At 32.3% G+C, this 23,104-nt stretch overlaps 4 protein-coding genes across 6 annotated transcripts; 3 read left to right on the top strand and 1 right to left on the bottom strand.

Moving 5' to 3' along the window:
• The first annotated feature begins 950 nt into the window (after positions 1–950).
• Positions 951–7,508, top strand: LOC11414548 (GTPase HflX). The gene is made up of 13 exons (XM_003589279.4): positions 951–1,342; positions 1,959–2,101; positions 3,159–3,275; positions 3,762–3,876; positions 4,247–4,384; positions 4,600–4,695; positions 4,800–4,913; positions 5,258–5,326; positions 5,452–5,522; positions 5,645–5,738; positions 6,692–6,820; positions 6,922–7,011; positions 7,132–7,508. Exons 1-13 carry the CDS (start codon positions 980–982, stop codon positions 7,228–7,230), a joined length of 1,638 nt encoding a protein of 545 aa, XP_003589327.1. The 5' UTR covers positions 951–979; the 3' UTR covers positions 7,231–7,508.
• Positions 7,509–8,632: 1,124 nt separating this feature from the next.
• Positions 8,633–11,735, top strand: LOC11414547 (peroxidase 9). The gene is made up of 4 exons (XM_003589278.4): positions 8,633–9,952; positions 10,351–10,542; positions 10,677–10,842; positions 10,969–11,735. The coding sequence occupies exons 1-4, from the start codon at positions 9,680–9,682 to the stop codon at positions 11,379–11,381; spliced, it is 1,044 nt and encodes a 347-aa protein (XP_003589326.1). The 5' UTR covers positions 8,633–9,679; the 3' UTR covers positions 11,382–11,735.
• A 987-nt stretch (positions 11,736–12,722) lies between these two features.
• On the top strand, positions 12,723–19,092 carry LOC11414546 (DDB1- and CUL4-associated factor 13). Its single transcript, XM_024775405.2, has 17 exons — positions 12,723–12,916; positions 13,168–13,236; positions 13,356–13,445; positions 13,547–13,658; positions 15,428–15,455; positions 15,799–15,897; positions 16,006–16,075; positions 16,160–16,194; positions 16,292–16,366; positions 16,466–16,561; positions 17,172–17,235; positions 17,493–17,546; positions 17,676–17,761; positions 17,847–17,907; positions 17,996–18,060; positions 18,237–18,342; positions 18,571–19,092. The coding sequence occupies exons 2-17, from the start codon at positions 13,171–13,173 to the stop codon at positions 18,820–18,822; spliced, it is 1,359 nt and encodes a 452-aa protein (XP_024631173.1). The 5' UTR covers positions 12,723–12,916; positions 13,168–13,170; the 3' UTR covers positions 18,823–19,092.
• A 152-nt stretch (positions 19,093–19,244) lies between these two features.
• Positions 19,245–22,883, bottom strand: LOC11412588 (TLC domain-containing protein 5). 3 transcript variants are annotated; one of them, XM_003589274.4, is made up of 6 exons: positions 22,752–22,883; positions 22,129–22,373; positions 21,858–21,998; positions 20,625–20,744; positions 19,878–19,973; positions 19,245–19,784 (listed from the first exon to the last, which is right to left on the bottom strand). In XM_003589274.4, exons 2-6 carry the CDS (start codon positions 22,345–22,347, stop codon positions 19,638–19,640), a joined length of 723 nt encoding a protein of 240 aa, XP_003589322.2. In that variant the 5' UTR covers positions 22,348–22,373; positions 22,752–22,883; the 3' UTR covers positions 19,245–19,637. The 3 variants fall into 3 exon arrangements, with proteins under 3 accessions (XP_003589322.2, XP_024631178.1, XP_024631179.1); XM_024775410.2 differs by lacking the exon at positions 22,752–22,883 and adding an exon at positions 22,508–22,675; XM_024775411.2 differs by lacking the exon at positions 22,752–22,883 and adding an exon at positions 22,518–22,674.
• Positions 22,884–23,104: the final 221 nt, after the last annotated feature.

The following is a 23,104-nucleotide window of genomic DNA, read 5'->3' as shown; positions in this document are numbered from 1 at the left end:
GTTCTAGATTAAGAATGATTATGAAAACTGTTATTCAATGAAAACTAATAGTTGTAGGGTTGGTTCAAATCGGTTTCAACCCCTTGACCAAAAAAAATAAAATCGGTTTCAACCCATTTGTCAATCACACTATATTATAGGATTTCTAATTGATCGGTTCATTAAAGTTTTAAGATTTTTAGCGTGTGATCGGTGATCCAAACTAAGATATTCCATGAATTTTAATTTTTTTGCAGAGAAATATTGCAATTTTTTATTTCATTATCCTCGGTTTAAATGTTTTTTAATTCAGTCACCAATTATTTTTCTTATATGAACGATGGTTCAATCACATACTATTCTTATTTGGTGATTTTTATATGATATACTTTTTTTTTTTGTTGTTGACCAATTTTATTTATTTCTTCTTTTTGCATATATACTTGTGCGAACATTCTGATACTTGCTAGTACCAAAATAAAAATTGTCACCCCATGCCTATTAACACATACCATTAAAATGAAGAAAAATGATATTTTTACGATGATTTTGTGATAGTTTTTGTATATTTTTTTTGTTTTAGATGAAGTGGTAAACCACTGAAATTAAACTCATACACAACTGTGAAGTTCCGGGTTCGAATCCGAGTCATAACGTCCGACCTTACAATTTCGACATTTGCCAGTTGAGTTAAGATTTCTAGACATTCGCATTATGTTTTTAGTTTATCTCTCTATTATTTTGGTTTTCATATAAATACCTAATTTTCTTTGTAAATTTATGGTTGTCCCAAAAATTGTACGCAAATTATTTTTCAAATAACGCATCTAAGATGAATCAACATAATAATAAGATAAGTTAATATCATTTAAAAAATTATAATATATTCATACGAAGATTTAATATGATAATATTTTTATTTTTTTTTTGAAAAATGTATACTATAAATTGGAAAAAATGTGTAACAGAATTGAGGTGAGTTTGTAGAAAGCAGAAAGAAATGATGAGATGTGCATGCGTTAACGGTGGTTCCGTTATTCTTCAACCATCATCATCTTCTTCAACAATTCGATTTCAATTTCAACAACAACAACGTTATCTAAATCTTGTTCGTTCTCATTCCTTATCCTCTTTCTCTCTTAACGTTACACCGCACAACACTGAACAACTTCAACTCTCTTCTTCTTTCTCCAACGACGCGGTTTTACTTCCAATTCAAGAACAAGAACAACAACAATCATCTCCTCCAACTCCAGATGAAGATAAATCCACTACCAAGCTTAAAAAGAAGAAGAAAGATAAAAACGACGATGATAACAGTAGCAACATCGATAACCGCTTCAAGCTCCGTAACGGAAGAGAGGTTCGTTCATTCATACCTTTTCAATTTTCAATTTCACTAACTTCCATTTCATTCTATTAGATGTAAGTAATAGTTAGTTAGTAGTTACAGCAATAATTAGCTACAATACGCTGACAGTGTAAAGTTAACTGCATACTAATTAATTAATTTCTAGTTACACAATAGTAGTTAGTTACACTAGTAGGTTAAGTTAGATTAGTTAGCCTCCGTTTGCTAATAAATAGCAGATAGCTGATAACCTTCCTTGTAGTGGATGAACTTATAGCGGAGAAACTAGCTGATTGAATTTGTAGTGTTTGATAAGTTGTAAGCTATAAACTACTTGAATTAGCTTATCAGAGGCCACTATGAGCTCATGAAAATAAGTTATAAGCTCGTTTAAAAATGATAGTTATGAAACAAGTCTTTTTTAATCATACGAGCTTATAAGCTATGAGCTATAAGCCATAGCTCAACTTTTTCTCTTACCGAACACACACTAAGTTAGACTAGTTAGTTGTTGTTGTATCGCTTCATGTAAACAACAATTATCTCGTTAATCAGTATATGTTTCGATATTTTTTTCTCGTTTTATGAGTTATGTCATGAATTGTTATAGATTTGATTTGGTTTGTAGGTTTTTGAAGAGAAAGCGTATCTGGTTGGTGTCGAGAGAAAAGGCGAAGTTAGTGATTCATTTGGTATAGAAGATTCTTTGAGTGAATTGGAACAGTTAGCTGATACTGCTGGATTATTGGTTGTTGCCTCTACATACCAAAAGTATGCCATTTCTTCTTTTACTTCGTTTTCTTAATTACTCCAACTACATAGATATCATATCTGGAAGTGGAATATTTCTAGTTTCACCAAAGTGATTATCTTAGTGGAATGTTTCAAGTTTCGTATAAATTGGCCTTGCTTGGATAAACAACTTAATTGAGCACTATAGCATAAGTGCTTATCATATAAATGCTTATGTATATGTTATTTTTATAACAAAAGATGAAATAAAGTCAAATTGTTTTCATACAAGTTATAAGCTGTTTCCATAAACTACCTTGAAGAGCTTATTAAAACAGCTTATGGGCATGTGATAAGCATTTTTCATAAGCTCTTCCAAACAATATCAGGAGTGTTTATGTCTTTAGATAACCCTCAATTAAGTTAATTCAAACATGTCTTGCTAGCACACTATAATATTATTTTTTAATATCTCTTTGTATTGTGGTAACACATTGAAGACATTAAAATATGATTGGATAATATACAAGTAAAAAAAATAATTATGCTGTTAGCTTATACTGTCAGTGTGTAGTTATTAAACTCTTCTGTTTTTGTTTATTGTCATGCAGTTGAAAACTGCTTTCTTTTTGAAAATATGATGTTGTTATTGTATCTCATTGCTTATTTTTTCAATTCTTCTTCATATGTTAATAGAGCATTGCATGTTCATGCTCATATACTTGGCTTTATATGTACTTTTTCTACTTTACCCAACCATATTTTCATTTTCATTGTGAGTTTGGTTGGAAGAATATGAGAATCTAACTGTGCCCCAATGATGGAGACATTACTGATTGCTATGCAACATTTTTCCTCAGACTCCTCTGTTTCATCATGCCGATGACAATTATTAATTGAAGGGTTTCATTAAAAATATCGTTGCTTTGCATTGCACAATATTGTTTACAGGCAGGCCATAACCAATAATCATGTCTTTGTTCTCTTTGAAACATTTCAATTGTTATAGACATATGTCTCAGTTCCCTTTTTCTTCTCCTATTGGGACAACATATTGCCATATGACTCAGTTTCAGACTTAATCTAAATGTTACAGGCTTGCTTCTCCAAACCCTAGGACGTACATTGGCTCTGGTAAAGTTTCTGAAATTAAGAGTGCAATTAATGCATTGGACGTTGAAACTGTGATATTTGATGATGAGCTATCAGCTGGGTAAGGGACCTTTTTTCTAACTGCATATTTCTGTTAACACTATTTTTTCATACTACCATTATTTTAGTTGACATTTGACTATTTCATTTACTGAAGTAGTTCATCTTCGGAACTGACCATAAATGTTAAATAAAAAGTTACATTTTGATATGTTTACTAGCTTTGATTTGAGATCATTGGAACCACAAGAGCCAGGTTGCTCTGTAGGATTTGTTTAAAAATTTGGTTTCTAGTATAAGCGAGTGATTATTTGGAAACTTTTGATTTTTAGTAAGAAGGTGGTGAGGTAGCTCAGGCTATGCTGCATATTTCGTATTATTTTCCTTTATGTTTTTTTTTATAGATCCAGACTGTTCTGCTCTACTTTTCATTGTATCGGTCCGCTACAGTGACTACACCCAAAATGAATATTATTATAGCTGCATTGTTGTGTAAGGAATGCCATTCGGAATCTCACATAAAATTACTGATCCCTGCTGATTCTAGGCAACTGCGCAACCTGGAAAAGGTTTTTGGTGGAGATGTGAGAGTTTGCGATCGAACTGCTCTAATCCTTGATATATTTAATCAGCGAGCGGCAACACATGAAGCATCTTTACAGGTAATTATAAATTAAAAAGGAGGTTTCTCCAGTATCCTTTGTTTTTAATAGGGTATCACTAATAATTATCCTGAATAACTGTTGATCAATATTTGGCAATGTGATCCACTTAATTGACATATAAATGCAAAAGAAGACTTTCCTGTGGTATTTTATGTTTATATTATCACTTATTTCAGTATTTTTATTTTTTTTATGAAAATTAATTAGTCGATCATTTACTCTAAAAATTACATTATTATTTTTTGTTTTGTTTTGAAATATAAGTCCATGAATTATATATTTTGTGTTATTACCAGAAACAGAGCTCTGGCAAATAGGAGAAACTTAGACCCCTATTCTGATAACTCTACCTTCTTTTGATTTCTAGGTTGCATTAGCACAAATGGAATACCAACTACCTCGTCTAACAAAAATGTGGACTCATCTTGAGCGTCAATCAGGAGGGCAGGTGAAGGGAATGGGTGAAAAACAAATAGAAGTGGACAAGCGTATTTTGCGTAACCAAGTAAGCATACATTATTATCTGATCATTGTAAAATTTATCTGCAAGGCTACAAAAAATCAGCTTCATTCAATTGTTTTATTGTGATGTATGCTAGTGCAATACTATGATTTGTAACCTACCAGTTTCATACATTATGCGTTTCTCTAAAATTTGTGGCTATTTGTGTTCCCTAGAACTTTTTTTCTTATAAACATCTAATGCATGGGCTTTGACAGATCGGTGTTCTGAAAAAGGAGCTAGAATCTGTTAGGAAGCACCGAAAGCAGTACCGTAACAGGCGTCTCTCAGTACCTGTGCCTGTAGTATCCTTGGTTAGTTTTGCAACAGGCCATTTTTTTAGACTGATATTGCCTTTGTATTATGGTAATGTAAGCCTTATAAGATGATGATATATGCTTACTTGCCATCATTTTAGGTTGGTTATACGAATGCTGGTAAGAGTACGCTTTTGAATCAATTAACTGGAGCAGATGTTCTTGCCGAGGATAAACTATTTGCAACTTTAGATCCAACTACAAGGAGAGTACAGGTCAGTAAAAAATTACCTGGATAATATTACATTTTTATTCACAACCTAGACATTGTCTTCATTGTTGAATGGTTTCAACTATTATGTATGTGCTTCTAATTTGTAATGAGACTCAAATACCATCTTCTATTCTTTTCTTAATAAAGAACTAGTCCAAAATTTCATATCATCATTTACCTTACAGCACAGTCATTTCCTCTGTTTACGGTGTCCCTTGGTTGTGGGATGATAAAAATTCGTTGTTAACGATTTTTTTTTTGTTATCATGCATGAAACCGAGGCTTGTGTGGGTTGAATTTTAGGTATTTTAACATGCTGTTCTTTGTTTATATGCTTTTGTCCAGATGAAGAATGGAAAGGAGTTTCTCCTAACAGACACTGTTGGTTTTATTCAGAAGTTACCTACTACACTAGTAAGAAAGATACCTCTGTTACAATTTATTTTGCTTTGGGTTGTATACAATTGATATTTAGTATTATTTTTTGACATTATTTACGGAAAATATTTACATGTTGCCATTTTTTCTGCTCTCTGCAGGTTGCTGCCTTCAGAGCCACACTGGAGGAGATATCAGAGTCATCACTTTTGGTGCATGTGATTGATATCAGGTTATATATCAGTAGAAGTTCTAGGAGTCATTTTATTTATCGAGAAAAGGAATTTAAAAGAACTAGACAACTTCTGGTGTTGATTTACAACATATCTCATCAATTATTTTCATGAATTGCAGTCACCCCCTGGCCGACCAACAGATAAATGCTGTGGACAAAGTTCTGTCAGAACTAGATGTATCATCAATCCCAACGCTGATGGTCTGGAACAAGGTATTTTGAAAATGGTTTTGTTGGTTTTCCTTTACACAACTATTGCAGTTTGTCCTTCAAGTTTTATAACAAATTCATTTTTTAATTTCTTTATTGTTTCATTTAATGAACAATATCATGATATCCTTTTTTTTTTTTGTTGAGAAATATCATGATATCCTTGTTAACTCTGAATTAATTCTATTCATAACACTATCAAAACCTATACCACATTATTTGGGATGAAATTCTCACTTATGTGAAGGACTAGCTTTAGGACTGAGACATTTGAAAGCAGAGTGATCAAATAATTTATTGAGATTATTCTAGTTAAACGTCTATTCATGTTATATAAACTAATTGCTTAAGCCTTTAGGATAGTTTGTTCATAAATGTTTTCAGAGTCTCTTGTGACCAAGTGGTCAAGAGTTTGATCATTGCCACCCCCCATTTTGAACTGCAAAAACAAATCAGCTGAAGATAGATGGATCAGTGCATTGTCCTTCTTTCAACCCAAAAGGGCTTGTGTGAGAAGACATGTTATAACAATAAAACCCATTTATGTGCTTATTGCTTCTAGGATAGTTGGTTCATGACGGCAACAAGAGGGAATATGGCTATTAATCTTAAAAGTTGTCATACTGGCATTTTTATGCATTGTTTATTTTCATAATATCATATCATTTAAGATCATCATTAATATTACATATTGGGAAATTACCATAACGGTTTAAAATCAATTCCTGGATTTGAAGAATGGTCTACATTGGACTGCTTTTGGTTCAAAACTGGCTGTCATTTTAATTTTGTTTATCAGTTTCTCATAGCAATGAAATTATTCTCTTAAGATTAGACTACGATGCGTACTTCTATTGCTTTAGGAATGAATAGTTTTTCCTTCATCCACTTTACTGTGCACTTGAAGTTTAACTGTTACAACTTGAGAATTTTGGCATATCTTTTTCTTATGGCAGATCGACAGGGCTAGTGATCCCCAGAAAATCAGGCTAGAAGCTGGAAAAAGAGATGATGTTGTATGCATATCTGCCTTAAGTGGCGATGGCATACAAGAATTCTGTAATGCAGTTCAAGACAAACTAAAGGTACGAAGTTGAAGCCTGTTTTAATATGATTTCGATATCATGCGGTCCATTTGTTAGAACTATTTACATTTGCTGGTTAAAATTCTGTTATTCTTTAACAGGACTCCATGGTATGGGTGGAAGCTTTGTTACCATTTGAAAATGGGGACCTTCTCAGCACCATACACCAAGTTGGAATGGTTGAGAAAACTGTAAGTAATTAATTTATCAATATCTACCAGTTGATCATAGTCTGGCAGATTCAACAATGTTTAGTGTTTTCCTATTTGTTATTGTTGGATTTCCTGACACTTTATCGGATTTGTATATAGGAATATACCGAGCAAGGGACATATATCAAGGCTCATGTGCCCCTACGTTTTGCGAGGTTGCTCACACCGATGAGGCAACTGTGTGTACCACGACCTTAACTTTCTTAAACATGTATATATGTTATTTCAATATTAACTTTCATACATATCTGTCATTAGGTGGTGTAGAACCATGATTAATATAGTTTTGTATCAGTAGTGTTTGAAGCCACTTGTGAGATATACAATTATAATGACTTGCAGTATAATAGGTCTTAACTCATGTAAAACTGTACATATTTGTATGTAATTATTGAAGTTAGATCAGTAAGCCCTTAAAAATGGGGACCCTGTTGAAAGCCTTGAAGGATGATAGCAATGCAAAGTGTGTTGTCATACATATTCAACTCTTTATTTTTAAAGTTTCCTATTTGAATGCAGAACATGCTACTCCCCCGTATCAAAATAATTGTCACAGTTTTGACTTTGACACATGTCAATGCACAACTTTGACCATTAATATCTTTCATTATATATTAGCAAAAATTATAAAAAGTTGATATTTTAAAAAATATTCATTGAGACAAATCGAACATTTTATTCACAAACATTTGTCTTTATATAGTACAAAAATATGGTCAAACGAGATTATGTGAATAGTGCACACGGTCAAATTGTGACAATTATTTTGAGATGGAGGGAGTAACATTTAATTTCGAACATACAATGTTCTGTAAAATTCCCAAGATATTATTGTATTTCTGCTAACACAACATGCTCTACATTTGTATAGGAAACTTTATTGCTAAGATAAAACTAATCACCAACATAGCATGTTCTGCATTCAAATAGGAAACTTTAAATGTTTATCATCATCAGTATTTCATGATCAGCGATCTGGTGTCAGTTCTGCTATTTTTCCGAGGAATCAAATCAAAAGAATAACAAAATGGATAATAAAATTTTACTGTCACCTTGTCCTTATTTATCAAGGGGACTGTTGATATATAGTAATAATTGGATGAAATGAACACCATTGACAGGAAAAGCTTTTGTGATTTGCATTTTGCAATAGAATTAGTTTTTGTTTTGGTCAAGACGATAGAATTAGTTTTAATATTCAAATATCAAAACAAGGTTTTTATGTTCAGTCATTCCTCAGTTTCTTTACAACGGTAAAATGCTTAAACTAGGGGCCATAGAGCTTGGTAAATAAACCTCTTACAAGCTCTTAGATTTTATCTATTACTTAACACATATGATTAATTATGTTGTTTACTTGTTAAGTATATTAAGTTTTGTCAGTAAGTCCTAACTCAACTTACAAAAATGTCGAAATTGTTAGTTTGGACATCATGATTAGAGTTCAAACCTCAACTCATCCACTTATGTGTGTGAGTTATAAAGTGATTATTATCATTGCGTCTATCTAAAAAAAAAAAGTATATTAAGTTTATTTGACTATATGATTTTCTACATAGAACAATTGATTGAATTGAACACATCCCTCAAAGATTGGTCCATTTTGTTATTTATTTTCCTAAATCACTAAATTGCATTCTAGCTTTAACTTTTCATACGACCAAGTCATAAATCACATAACCGTATGAGCTATGAGGTTGATAAATTCACACATTGCCTGTATCACTACATAGTGTGTTCACATTCTACTTATTCTTTATGTGGAATGCTACTCATCTTCCTTTCTTGCATCTCAAGTAGAAAACCACAAAAAGAACAAAATGTTAATCTTTAAACATAACTATCTAACGCGGTGTCTCTGCAGGTACATGAAAGTACTTTCAATTTTCAGATCTTCAACACGTAAAAGGCCTTTAGAGATCAATCCCATGCGTCAGCTAGAGAAGAAAATATGCTTCTACTGCTTCATTAATAATGAAACAATATAATAGTATTAATAGTAACCCTTAGATCATGGAAATCATTTGACTTTAATCAAATCTAACTAAAAGTTCATGCATGCTGATTCAAAAAAAAAGATAGCGTAAAAACTAAAAAAGTTTTACACTGACAGTCGATGAAAATTAATATCATTAGACCATATGGTAATATGATAAAAGACATGGTAAATTAGATAATGTGATAAAGATTAGCTTCAAAATGAAGTGTGTAAAAGTGCAGTGTCTGTTACATTCAAAATCAAGGAAACATATTTTACCCACTTCATACTTTGTCATAAACATGAACAAATGTATTACAATCTCAGTCTTTGAACAAATGTTACAACGTTGCACTGCACTTGACCCTTTAACTTAAACTAGTATTTGGAATCAAATCCTTTTAAGCAAATCAGTTATACACTGTTTTGATAAGGTCCAGGAGCAGGTAAACCAGAACCACTACATATTGCATCATAGGTGGGGCTAGGACAGAACATGTTGATAAAGTCATAAGTTTACTACTTGCATACATTAGGTGATTAATTTGTTGAAGATAGTAGTGAGTGGTTTGATCCTTTAGCATTATATATACCAAACAATCCAATCCAATATGCCACACAACAATATTAATAATCATCAGACAAGCCTCTTTGCAGTCACTTGTCACAATGTCTTTCACCAAAGTCATTCTTCTTGTAGCAGCTTTTCTCTCAGTTACACTCTCCCATGCTCATCCTGTCCATGATTTCCACTTTGGCTGGGGTGGTCATCATGGTGGAACCACTAGAGGAATGTCTTTTGGACTTTCTCCTCAATTCTATCAGTTTTCATGCCCTCAAGCTAATGACATTGTCATGTCAGTCTTGGAGAAGGCCATTGCTAAGGATATCAGAATAGCAGCTTCTCTTCTTCGACTTCACTTCCACGACTGCTTCGTGCAGGTAAATTTCAAACACAATAGCAATACATGTTCTAAATACTGGTCTGAGTCGCGACATAAAGGTTTTTAAGTCTTTGCATTTGCACCGGACACATTTGATCGTACTTCGATATAATATCAAGAATTGTGACCGCAAGTAAAACATAAAATAATATCATAATCATGTATCTAAGTCTTCCTGAATACACTTTCTTAATTTGCCAACAACTTTTGATAGAAAAAAATAGATTCATTTCATAAGGAATTAATTCTTATTCTTAGTATATAAAATCATGTATCTTTTTGTTGAGCTATTTTGTAGTATATATTGCTTTCCATTTGTTAAATTTGCTTTGGATTCTTTTGCATGCATATGTCAAGGAGCTGAAAAATTTCTCTTCATTGTACTTTTAACGACAGGGCTGCGATGCATCAATTTTGTTGGACGATAGCGCCACAATTGTCAGTGAAAAAAATGGTGGACCTAACAAAAATTCCGTTCGAGGTTTTGAAGTGATCGATGAGATCAAATCTAAGTTGGAACAAGCATGTCCTCGTACAGTCTCATGTGCAGATATTGTTGCCCTTGCTGCTAAGGGATCCACTGTCCTTGTAAGAAAAAAACATTTTAAGAACAATATGATTAAACCTAGATGTGTGTGTTTGTCTCTATATATATAAGGTAATCTGACACACTAATACAAACATGCTTAATTTGAAACTTGATCAATATTCTTTTGAAACAGAGTGGAGGACCTAACTGGGAGCTACCATTAGGAAGGAGAGACTCAAAAACAGCAAGTCTAAGGGGCTCAAACAAAAACATTCCCCCACCAAATGCCACCATTGAAGGTCTCTTAACATTTTTCAAGCGTCAAGGCCTTGATGAAGTAGACCTTGTTGCCCTCTCAGGTGGAACTTTCAAATTCTTAACCACATTTTCTATTAGTGTTACATAATATTACTTCTCTGTCTCGTAATAATTGTCACGTTTACACACAAAAATTGTTCTTAAAAGAGCGTCACTTCATAATGTAGGTGCACATACAATTGGTGTGGCAAAATGTGCAACATTCAAGCAAAGACTATACAACCAAAATGGAAACAACCAACCAGATTCGAATCTAGAAAAAACATTTTACTTTGGTTTGAAATCAATGTGCCCAAGATCAGGTGGTGACAACATTATTTCTCCCTTGGACTTTGGTTCCCCAAGAATGTTTGATAATACCTATTACAAACTCTTACTTAGGGGAAAAGGATTGCTTAATTCAGATGAAGTGCTTCTCACAGGAAGTGTTAAGGAGACTCGTGACCTGGTGAAGAAATATGAACAAGATGAGAGTCTCTTCTTTCAACAATTTGCCTTGTCTATGATCAAGTTGGGGAACCTTCGTCCTCTCACTGGATTTAATGGTGAAGTTAGAAAGAATTGTCGTCGAGTTAATTAAGAAGCATAGTTTTATATTATTATTAAGAGTCATTGAGTCTAGGAACCTTCTAATAATTGGAGGGTTAACACCAAAAAAATTAAGAGTCATTGAGTGTTATGTTTTGTGTTTCTTTTCCTTAATAACATGGTACTGTGCCTAAGAAGCATGGTACTAAATATATTTATTTAAGAAGTACAACTATATATGTGCTGAAAAAAAAGTACAACTATATGTTTTGTATTATTTCCTTTTTGAAATGTAGAAGGAGGGAAGACTTTAGAAGTATTAAACCTATGGTTGTTATGAGGATTTGAATTGTGTTGCATCTATATAAACAGTGAAGTTTGAAAGTACGTAGTAATTGAGTGTTTACATTGCTTCTATGTGTCACTCTTCAATAAGTTTATTTTACTGTTGGTGGTGTAAAAAAAGAGAGTATATTTTATTGAATTTTTGAAGTATATTCTATTGTTGATAGTCTCATTATCATGAAAAGCTTATCATGAACTAAATGGTTGAATGACTCAAGCATGTAATATTCTTGCCACAACATATTTGTATAAAAAGCTACTCTACTACCTTTTTTTTTTGTTTTTGAGAGAAGCTACTCTACTATTATGATGATAATATATGATGAATTGCAATTGTTTAAGAAACTTTTCACTTAGATAATAACACAATCGATACTTACTGACACAGCTTAAAACCCGTTAATTAATAATGCTAATTTCATGTATCAATCTATTATATCATTATGATATAATTTTAAAAATACAAAAATTTCAATTCAAAATAAGAATCAGAAATAGAACTTTTTTAGCTCACTTTATGGTAAAGATTAAAATATAAATATAAAGAAATTTAGAATATTAATTTGAAAATAATTTAGGACCCATTTGTCTCAATATTTTTCAACAAAATATAGAAATATTTTCTTGAAATTCGTTTACTTAATAACTTAAAAATTTATCCTTTACAAAAAAAAAAAAAAAAAAAACTTAAAAATTTATCGTTTCAAGTGCAAATTTTATCATTTCATTCGATTTTACCTTTTTAATTTGTGCTCTTAGCACGATTCATAGAATAATTACGTTAAGTCTTTTTCTTCCTCTCACTAGATCAATCTGCATTGGTTTATACATATTTCAATAACACAGCTTTTTAATAGAACCGTTGAACTATCTTGATCCAATCATCCCATATTATTAAAAAACAAAAATAGAGTTGATTATTGTTGGATGATATTTTCATTCTAACTAAAAATTTTCGTACAAGCTCAACTATTCACTTTTTTTTTTTATTTATTTTTTTTTTTCTGTGTTAATGCGTATAAATTATAGTAAGATTTTTTTTCTAGAGTCTTTGATTTGGGCTGACCTAAACATAGAGCATAAGCCCATTTATAAAACCTAGGTCAGTTCACCTTCAACCTAACACAACATCATCTCCGGCTACGGTGCCAATTCCGAACTAAGACCCCTCCAAGCACCACCGCCAATCCACCACAGTTCTCCGCCGTTTATTGCTACTTCCTCCGTTCGCTGTTGGTAAAGGTGTGCATATATCAAAGTGCCTTGCTTTTGTTCGCCGTTTATTGCTTATGTTAAATTGTTTCGTATAAGCTATAAGCTGTTTTCATTGACACTTCCACTTCTAAGCATTTTACTGAATTTGGAGAAGTTCGAAACTGAAATAGCTTATAAGCTATAAGCTGTTTTCATTGACACCTCCACTTCTAAGCTTTTTATTGAATTTGGAGAAGTTCAAAACTGAAATATTCTCTCTTTTTGGTGTTGTTCCAAAGACAATGAAGATCAAAGTTATATCACGCTCTACCGAGGAATTCACTCGAGAACGAAGCCAAGACCTTCAGGTAATTCATTCAATTCACACACAACACGACCCTTTATTGTTAAACCTCTTCATTCTTCTTAATTCATGTAAATTTATAATCTTTTTATTATTCTAACATTGCCCTTTTGTTTTTTTTAGCGTGTGTTCCGTAATTACGATCCAATTCTTCGTCCTCAAGAGAAGGCGGTGGAATATGTTCGTGCTCTTAATGCAGTGAAGTTGGATAAGGTCATATTTGTCACCCGTGTTTTTTTATTGTGAATATGATTTTGTAGGATAGGATTTGTACTATGTTTGCTATTGATATTAATTTTTTTTTGTGGATATAGATTTTTGCTAGACCTTTTATAGGAGCAATGGATGGACATGTCGATGCAATTTCGTGCATGGCTAAGAACCCTAGTCAGTTGAAAGAGGTATTCTCTGGTTCAATGGATGGAGGTACTTCAATCTTCCTTACTTAGGTCCTGTTTGGATGAACGATTTAATCATGTGCATATGTATAAACTATTTCTATGACAAAATGTATAATAAAGTTAAACTGTTTTCATTTTAAGTATAAGTTCTTTTCATAAGCTATCCTGAAGAGCTTGTGGAAATAAGGTGAAAACAGCTTATGAACATGTCAAAAGCTGTTTTTATAAGCTCTCCAAAACCGTCTCAAAAGTGCTCATAAGCAAGTCAATTCATACAACCCTTTAATCATGTTGCTTCAATTCCATGCTTAGCTAATGGCTTAATTGTATTGTTGTACACTTGATATAGGATTGGAAAAGTTTAGAAGAGAAGATAGGGTAAAACTTGTTTTGCCATTTGATGGATTTTTTATTCTTTCGGATTGATTTAAAATGACATCTGGAAATAAATACGAAATTAGAATGGTTATGGTTATGCTAATGGGTTGAGAAAGATTGGAAGAGTGATGGGTTGATGCTGTTGAAAGTTTGGTTTGGTACCATACCATACCAAACCAGACCCATTGGTGGTTTTTCAACACGTCGACTTGGACCCCTCTGCTAGGCTATTTGTAATCTTTGGTCACAAACAATGCTTTCCTAGTGACGATACATCAACCACAATTTTACTCCCAGTCAATAAACTTGTAGACAGTTTTACATCTCTGAAGAAATACTTTTATGATAATTAAACATACACTTTTATACTTTTTCTTGAAATGTGCATCAGTTTAACAATTTTCAAAATATAAGTTGGATACCGGATTTTAATTTCAGGAGTTCAGTAGATAGTTAGATCCAGGAAGAACAAGATTCTTTGAGATTAAAGGACATTGTTAATATTTGTAATTATGATATATATTTTAACTGGGACACATCGAGAAAACAAAAATTCTTTTGCTTGAGTGAGTTTGCATCTTGACAATATTATCAGTTAACTATTAGATAGAGGAGTAGTTTTCATTACTTCGACTTATCAAACAGCCAAACTCTAATTTTGGTAGATCTTGCTGACTTCTAGTTAACATTTCTTTAATGGTTAATATATGTTTACCCCCCCTGTAATATTAGCGGTTTCTAGTTTACCCCTCCTGTAAACAAAATTGTTTAGATTCCAACCCTGTAATTTGAACATTCTTTGGTTTTGGACCTTCATGACATCAAATTTCAAAATTGAAGGTACTTTGCCCCCCTGTAATTTGAGCGGATTTTGCCCCCTATTATATCATCGATTTTGTACAAACAAAATTCATGAAGGTCCAAGAATCTTCAAATTACAGGGTTTGAATTTAAACAATTTTTTTTACCGGGGGTAAACCAGAAACCGCTAATATTACAGTGAGGTAAATATATATATATTAACCCTTTCTTTAACTTTGTAGCTTTACACATGTAATTGGCTCAATATTTTCCAACCTCCTTATAAGTGGGGCAAGAATCAAAGCTAATGTTTTCATGCTTATTATGAAAGTGGACAGTTGTTTAAACTATAATGGTTCTCTTTGCATAATTCTCATAGATAGTTGTCAAACAACCATAAAACATTTAGAGGATAAACTCGTGTGAATTTTGTATCTTGTGCCATTACTCCTCCTTTTTGTCCCCCACATTTGGCTGTGTCATTCTGGTGCTTGTTTTCATTGGTTTTTCATCTCCCTACCCCTCTCTATACTAGTGCCATTACACCTTTTCCTTACTTGATACTCAATCCGTTTTAAACTTCTATATTCACACTTGTGTTTATTGTGTTTGCAGATATTCGTCTTTGGGATATAGCTGCTAGGTAAAATATACCTTTTTCTTTCAATTTTAAATGTTCTGTTTCTATCAAGAATCTAGAATCAAGTACAAGATGTACTTTATTATCTTAGCAATTTTAAATGTTTTGGGATATATTTGCTTTCTGAAGAGTGATCATAAAAAAATCTTGTTTCTTATATGATAAAATTAAATAATAATACATCAAACTTTTGTTATGGATAAGAAAAATATTGGTGAATGGCCATGCATCAGCTTATTTAATTAGACTTTAGGCAATGATGGGAGGAAGGATTTTCATGTTGGTTACAACTTGTGGGACTGTGTTATTATGTATCTAATATTGTCATTTTGTTTATGGAAAAAAGACGGACTGTCTGTCAGTTCCCTGGACACCAAGGTGCTGTGCGAGGCCTGACAGCATCGACAGATGGCCGCATTCTTGTTTCATGTGGAACTGATTCCACGTAAGTACCAACCTCTTTTCGTTTTTCTTTTACTATTATTATATTAAACTCACATCTTTAGTCATTGATGTAACTTTTCTGATGTGTGAACTGGAATTTTGTGTTCAGTGTCAGACTTTGGAATGTTCCTGTTGCTTCTTTTGGGGACTCAGATGGCTCAATTAAGACAACTATTGAGGTGGAATTTTGTGCTGGAGGATTTTTTTTTTGTAAAATTTTCTTTTGGATATACTAATCAACTTTTTTGAACTTTTTTCCCTAGCCGGCAAGTGTTTATGTTTGGAAAAATGCATTTTGGTAAGTCATAGGGTGGTTATTTATTTCAGGAAGATATCAAAACTTCTTGTTTTACTATAATTTTATGCTTACAGTCATTTTTTTTTTTTTTTTTTAGCGCTGTTGATCACCAGTGGGACGGCGAGCATTTTGCCACAGGTGGCGCTCAAGTAGATATATGGAATCACAACAGGTTTTGATATCAGTTTCTAATTAGTTTTCATATTTTACTATCACCGACTACTTTTGTAGGCTCTTAATACTTTATGCTGTTGTTACTTCCTTTCTGCAGGTCTCAGCCAGTAAATAGTTTCGTATGGGGATCAGATACGGTGATTTCTGTCCGCTTTAATCCAGGAGAACCAAATCTCTTAGCAAGCTCAGCTAGGTACACTGCAATGCTGATTTCAATGCTAAAAATAGAATAAATACGGGATTATATAATTAACACTAAGGGGAACTCTCTGCAATTACAATACAACAGTGGCTGATTACAATGAATGGAGATATAACCTCCTTGTAGAAATGGTACATCTAATCTAGATAGACTAATAGTGATAACTACCCTTCTCAGATGAAAACTGTTTCTCATACACAGCCCTTCCAAATCCTTACCCACGTCTCAGATATTACTCTCCCCTTTCAGTTATTTCCCCTACTCTCTCTCATGATTCCCTCATCCTCTTCATTCCTCCTTACTTGCCATCTGGCAATTCCGTTAACTCAACACCCCTCAATTCACCATTGACAATATTGACCTTAATCTAGTTAGTCTTGGCTTTTATTTAGTTTTATTTAGTTAAATATGGTCAACAATGTTAATCATCTTACTTATAGGAAGGAATTTATTTAATAAAGAACTGATTTATATTTATTTTGGTTTGCATTTTATGCTCATTTAGAAATCAAGTTTTGATCTACTACTTACATAGGAGCAATATCATCTGAGTGTGCTTTTCATTCTCGTGTCTTGAACTGTTTATTTTTTGTATTTTCAGTGACAGGAGCATAAATCTGTATGATTTACGGATGGATACCCCAGTAAGGAAAATGATAATGATGGTAATGATCTCTTATCAATTATCATTAGTTTAAATCATGGCATATATTTTGATTTTGGTATGTCTTGTAATTATTATTAAACTGATAGTTGAGGTCCTTATTATTTTTCTTTTGATTATACATATCCTTGGCACATTTCGTAACTACATAATTGATATTGTGTTAAAGATTTTTTTTTCTTCATATATTTTGGTCTTAATTCCAAATATATTATATTCATGAGTCATGACTATACAAACTTTTATCTAATGTAACAGACCAAAACCAATTCTATAGCTTGGAATCCAATGGAACCCATAAATTTTACAGTGGTAAGTTTATCTGATCAATTTGTCCAGTGGTTCTGATGCTTTTATTGTTTACGATTTTTGTAGTTGTATTACAAAATCAAAATTTTAGTGATATTTAAATTCTTGTGGACAAATTTTATTGGCATGCAGGCAAATGAAGATGGTTACTGCTATAGTTATGATTCCAGGAAATTGGGTGAAGCCAAATGTGTTCATAAAGATCACGTTTCTGCAGTGTAATAATGAATTTTCTGTAAATTTTCACAGTATTTGGTAATTCTGCAATTCGTCATACTAACATTTTCATGTTTCACTCTACAGGATGGATATTGACTACTCACCAACTGGTCGAGAATTTGTTACCGGATCTTATGATAGAACAGTTAGTTCCCTTAGACTTCATTATAACCTTGTCATTTTATCTTCTTACTGAGTTAGAGTTTTATGTATTAACAATTTCTCATTTGTAGGTGAGAATCTTCCCTTATAATGGTGGTCACAGCAGAGAGATTTATCATACTAAAAGAATGCAAAGGTTCACTCAATATACATATTGTGCACTGAACATTCTGTTGTGTTTAATTGTCCGCTTAACTTTTCGAACGATACATACCTCAGCTGTTTAAAAGATTTCTTTTGCTGTTTGTGTCGAGTTTATGGAAATATTCTTATCTTGCTCTATGGCAGCTAATCTTCTTCTTTTGTTCACAGGGTATTCTGTGTCAAGTTCAGTGGCGATGGAAGTTATGTTATTTCAGGAAGTGATGATACTAACCTCAGACTTTGGAAGGCCAAAGCATCAGAACAACTTGGAGTAGTAAGTTGATTTCATTCATCCTCTTTTTTTACACACACAAAAAAAAAAAAAAAAAAAAAACTGTCATCTATTAATTGTGGTTCATGTTGTACTAAGATTGAAATTCTATTATAACTGTGATTTTGTTATTCAATTTGTTGGTTGGCTATGGTTTATCCTTTAATAATTTCTCTTCTGAGAGGCCCTTCAGTTCATTCCGAGATTCACCTGTTTATGATGATGCCACAGGTTCTTCCGAGGGAAAAGAAGAAGCATGACTATCACGAGGCCATAAAGAAACGCTACAGGCACCTGCCTGAAGTTAACCGTATTGCAAGGCATAGACACTTACCAAGACCGATATACAAGGCTTCTTCTTTGTTACGTGTTATAGCTGATGCTAAGAAAAAGAAGGAAGAGAGGAGGAAAGCTCACAGTGCCCCAGGGAGTGTTACAACAAAGCCGTTGCGGAAAAGAAGAATTATCAGAGAAGTTGAGTGAGGTTTTTCTGAGCCAGTGCATACTGAAAAATGCAATATATATATATTTATGAAGTGGCAAGAGTTCATATACTGTTTTCTCAGGCAAATGGATGCTAAGCATGCATCATTAGTGAAATCAATAGCTAATTTTGTGGTGTTTTACTGCTTGGTTCAGTTATATGTCCCAATGCAAGAAATTTTGGTGTATTATTGAGTTTAGTATTCTTAATATTTTTGAGTTTAAATTAGTAAATGTGATGAAATGTTACACTATTGAGCTCTAACAAAATCTTCAATTCAATCGAAAGGAAATTGAAAAAAAAGATTTATAGATAAAGAATCCAGAATTAAATTTAATATATATGATAGGGCAAAGCTGATAAATGTTGAATCATGCACACATTTGTTTTTACCATTGAATCAATAAATCTCACCATTAAATTAAATAAAAGGTAAAACAATGGAATTTATTGATGCAATGGTGAAAATAAAACTTGTGAATGGTGTAACACTACTTTACTTGTGTGGTTAGGAAGTATGACATTTTCTGAATCATCTAATTGACTCTATTCCACTTAGTGAACCTTGATGAATAAACCCTGTTGCTCTACTTTAAGAACCATACTCACATATGATGTTATCACATCATGTTTTTTGTGTGCAACCTCTAAATTTAATAATATTAAAACAAGATTTGTCCAATGAAGATATGTACGAAATTTATGTCTCAATTCACACAAGCAAATTAATGATTGAAGGGGCCACTTTGAAGTACTTTATATCGTTCATTGGATTCATAAAATTCTCAAACACTGATTGATGTAGAATTGTCAGCTAGCTAGATGTCTTGCTTTTGATGTTGGTGGTGTGCTTGATGCCATTTTTGGATGTTGATGATTTCTTGGTTAATTTGTATTTCATCATTCTTACAATTTTGTAGAACCAGAATGTACTTACCAGCTGCAAACCCAATCCCATAGCCTGTAATAGTCAAAGGAATTGGACAAAATGTGATCATAAACCAATGAGTATTATAGTATTAAGGGTAACACATTATTATTATTATTGTTATACCTTGATGAGAAATGGGTTATTGGAAGTTAATGTTACGTAGGTGATACAAGGTCCAATCATCATCCTAGCAAATGTAAATATTGAAGCAAATAAAATCTGCACACCATACAAACTCATCTGTTAGCTTATTTTAAGCTAATTCAAACATGTATAAAGTATTGTGCAGATAAATTAGTGACTTATATTTTTAATCCTTCATATTATAATTAAGTTATTTCATTGCTTAAAATTTTTAAAATATTATTTTTTATTCAAAATATTCACACACTTAATCCATCATATTGTTTTAAACTATTTTCTGATAAAAACTCATCAATCAAAATAGTAAATTTCATTTTGAGCAGAAATTCTCCAAAGTTTTCCTTCTTCTAGCTCTCCATTCTTACTTACATGCTAAGAAATGTTTTAAATTTTATTGATTTTCTCTTTTAACTTATTATCACATCTCTAAACTCTTGAAATGATATTCATAATTCCAATTCATCATAAACCCTCGAGTACTTTAGATAGTAAATGGAGAGACAAGATATTTAGGTCTATTAAAATTGAAAATAGAACTAGATTTGGTTGATTTAAAAATAGAGAATTTAGTTAACTCCAAAAAAAATTACTTGCTCAACAAAAATAGCCTGGAATAAGATATATACCTAAAGTGTAAAGTCTATCACTTTCTTAAACAGATTACACATGCAATGTTCTTTGGCACAAAATAAATATTTGGTATGTCCTTAATAGTGGTTTACTTACATCTGCAGTCAAATTAAGAGGAGTGTCCTTATAACCAAGCTCCTTTAGAAGCTCCCTCAAATGCAAGAATGGGCTTGACATCTCTGTTACCCACACTGCCCCCACCATCTCTGAGCCACACTGCTCATTCATATTCATAACAGAATGTTACAACCTTATCACCAAATCCCCATATTAATTAACACAAAAGTTTAGAGTAAAAAACCAAATTGGCAGCATTGAAAAATTGAGAAAGAGATGATACAAAATTTTATTAGCAAACTTGATGAGCAAATATTTAATCTATCTGTATTGACATAATAGAAATATTGATTGTTTGGAATTTGATAGAATGAGAAAAGTTCATTACCATAAACACTAGATACACTTTGTATGATTCTAACAAAGCTAGAATATTTGCAACTAATTCTATCCAACTTTTTATTGGGTGATACTAACAGCTTAGTGAGCCCTGGGGGATCATCTACACTGGATCAAGAGTAACTATATAAGTGAATTGATGCCGCATTTTTATCCAAAACCTTAAAATACACTCCCTCCGTTCCTATATGTAAGCACCCTTTTATTAGAGGGAAAATGTGCTTACATATAGGGACGGAGGGAGTAGATTTTTGAGCGCTCTCACTTATATATCACCGAACACTCAATTTTTCATACAATCACATTAGACTCAATAGTCTCTCCCTCAAATGTTAGTTCATCCATTCATCCGGGTATGCACTCCCCCTTGAGTAGAATTTCATCCACCTACACTTGCATTGCCGTTGGCCACACTCAATGGAGCACGCCGACTTTGACACCACATTTGGATGGTGAAGGGAACCCCAAAGATCACCCACATTGAACCAAAAACAACCACATAAATGAGTTGGATACGAAATCTTTAGCCAAAAACCTTAATGCATTAAATTTATGGATCCTCTCGCTTGTATATTTTCAACACTCACATTTCCATCCAATTCACACTTGGCACAAACAACACTTTCAACTACCTTTAACAAACTCTAAACTATTGTAACAAGAAATCAATTGTCAACAATCACACAATGACAGTAGCATATTTGGACTGTCTGATCAGACAATTTACACTTTTTATTTTGGACACATTTTGTAAAGTTAAACAAATCATTCTGATTAATATCTATCCAATAAATTAGAATCTAAATAAGCAATTAATGATTAATATGAGAATGAGAAATAATTATTGAATTATTGGAGTGATTAATTAATTACCTTTTGATAGCATAGGCCAGCTATGAGTCCAACAATGCTTACCAAATGGTGGATAGTGTTGTCCCAATTGAATTTTTCATCAAATAAACAACACACTAGATCATAAATTAGATATGATAAGCTCACTGCCAGAACTTCCATCTGATCAAATTTTAAACATATAAACAATTCACACCAATTAAGTAGAAATGATATATCCTACAATATATATAAATTGAATGAAGTAATCAATTAATAAGTACTTATTGTCAATAAATAAAATTTGAAGTACCTGTTTGTAAGAAGAATCTGAGGCCACAGGACAAATTGGACATTTCCAATCTTGAACAGACAGAGTAGCCAATGTTACTGCTAAAATTGCATGAATTGTAGAGACAATCCTGTTGGAGAAATCAAATGAACGTTTTGGAAAGATTTTCCTCATTACAAGAAAAGTTGTTGTCCATGAAAAAACTCCAACCACAATTGTCTTTTGAATATATTCTTCCATTTCTCTATTCTCTATATTCTCTTCAACTGCAAAATATGCCAATTAAGTTTCAACAAATTCATATATCATCATCATATAACAAAAAAAAAAAAATGAGTACATGAAAGTATAATGATAGATAAATAGAAATTTTAATGGAATAGATAAATAGAGAGAATACTTTATTATACAATTATGGTGGATGTGCTGTTTCTTAAGAATATGCTATGCTATAGTTGCATCTAAGAGGGGAGATTTTCTCAATGTTTATGATAACATATAAAACAGTGATAATTTTATGAATTCTAACAAGTAGTAATAATAACTATGCACTAAGATTGAAAAAGTTACGTAATAAATATAACTATGAAATGAAATATATGTTATTATGACATAGGACCATATTAAAGGAAATAATAACTAACCAATTTGTATGGCATGGAACAACAGAAACCAGAAATAGGTTGCAAGTAATTGATTGTCCTTCTTATCAAATTATGACACAACTACCACGTTTATTACATATAGGTAGGTGACCATATGACAGATAAATGAATAAGACAATTTTTTTTTTTTGAAAGAGAATAACTATAGACTTTTACTACATGACTGAAATTTAATTTAAAAATGAATTGAAAAATAGAAACGAACGAACACGTCTGTTCTCGTTTCTTTTAATCTGGTTATAAACTGCATACACATCTTTTCGATTTACCTTCTCGTTGTTGCTCTAAGGTGTTCTCATTTTTTTTTTTTTGCATCATCAATGTTTTTATAT

The sequence above is a fragment of the Medicago truncatula genome, chromosome 1 (genome assembly GCF_003473485.1).
Source record: "Medicago truncatula cultivar Jemalong A17 chromosome 1, MtrunA17r5.0-ANR, whole genome shotgun sequence".
NCBI lineage: Eukaryota > Viridiplantae > Streptophyta > Magnoliopsida > Fabales > Fabaceae > Medicago > Medicago truncatula.
The sequence above is the reverse complement of the archived record's forward strand: the minus strand, read 5'-3'. Positions and strand labels throughout refer to the sequence as shown.